At 25.8% G+C, this 1,413-nt stretch overlaps 1 protein-coding gene across 1 annotated transcript; it reads left to right on the top strand.

The window, feature by feature from the left end:
* Window positions 1-99: 99 nt before the first annotated feature.
* ENU1_171690 (GTPase-activator protein for Ras family GTPase) lies at window positions 100-1,332 on the top strand (the record flags this gene model as incomplete). Its single annotated transcript, XM_008861164.1, has 2 exons — window positions 100-357; window positions 412-1,332. 2 exons carry the CDS (start codon window positions 100-102, stop codon window positions 1,330-1,332), a joined length of 1,179 nt encoding a protein of 392 aa, XP_008859386.1.
* Between the last annotated feature and the right edge of the window lie 81 nt (window positions 1,333-1,413).

Raw genomic sequence — 1,413 nt, 5'->3', positions numbered from 1 at the left:
AAATAAATGAAAATCGCTAATAATTGTCGTCATATAAAAATATTCTTCCCTAGAATCTTTTCCCACTATAAAAAGAAAAAGAATGGAACTGAATAATTAATGGCTGTAAGAACAAGGGTCATTTCACCACGTATTCATCAAAAACTTAAATTATCTACTAGTGCTGTTAATGAATTACATGATGTTCCATTTAAAGAATGTCAACAATCAACACTTCGTTCAAGAGCATTATTATCTCCACGTTTTACTGACCATAAATCAATGTTTTCACCTATTCAAAAGAAATCACCAGAACAAGCACTTAGGTCTTTATTATTTGGTGAAACACCATCTCTTCTTTATTGTTATTGTGATTCTGTTTGTTATTTCTTATGTAAATAATTATAAAAATTAAAATAATAATGTCTTTAGTTATTAAAACAAACTGTGTCCCTATCAGCAATTAATTCATTATTAGTATTTTATTCATCTCGTGGTAAAGTTACATTATTATTTACTAAACTTGGAGAAAAAGAAATCAATAAGTCAAAACAAGGAATTCCTCTTTTTAGAGGAAATACGTCTTTTATTCGATTGTATAATACCTATGTTATTACATATTGCAATCACTATCTAATTGATATGGCAGATATAATCGTTCATGAAACAGACCAACCTTCAATAAATGAACAGTATCAAATAACAAAATGGGTTAAAGCATTTACAAAATATCTTGTTAATAATTTACATTCTATTTGTTCTCATCATAAAAGAATTATTAGGGAATTATGTCGTTATGTTTCTCCTTCATTAGATAATCAAAAGAGAAGACAAGTTTTTACAACATTATTCTTTCTTCGTTATTTATTTCTTCCATTAATATCTTATCCTTCACTTTTAAAAACACTTCAAAAAGCTATTTCAGAATGGTTAAAACAACCAGAAAAGTCACAACGTGATCAAAATGATCCAATGACATCATTTAAAAATGCAATTGATATTGTATATGATTATATTATTAATTTTCCAGATGGAATGGATGTTGGTATGGTTGATCAACGAAAACAAGAAGAATCATTATGTCATCTTATTAGCATTCTTAAAGAAAATATGCATGTTCTTAGTAATTGCTATTCAGATGACTTTTATGATATCTTTAGTCTTGTAAAAGGAAATCAAGTAGACATTGCACCAACTAATGTTGCCGCATCAATAAATAATATTAAACAATGGAATGAAGACAAAATTAATACTATGACAAAAATTAATGTTGAATTAAAAGCAAAAATTAGACAAATGGAATTGCAGAATGAAAAAATTAAACAACAAATTAGAAGAATCAAATCAATTTAAATCCTGTTTTATTTTCAATTATTTTATTTCTTTTTATTTTCTCCTTATTTGAATCATTAAAATAATTATTAAATATAATTT

Source organism: Entamoeba nuttalli (genome assembly GCF_000257125.1).
Source record: "Entamoeba nuttalli P19 unplaced genomic scaffold asmbl_7513, whole genome shotgun sequence".
In the NCBI taxonomy this organism is placed as follows: Eukaryota; Evosea; order Mastigamoebida; family Endamoebidae; genus Entamoeba; species Entamoeba nuttalli.
The sequence above is the reverse complement of the archived record's forward strand: the minus strand, read 5'-3'. Positions and strand labels throughout refer to the sequence as shown.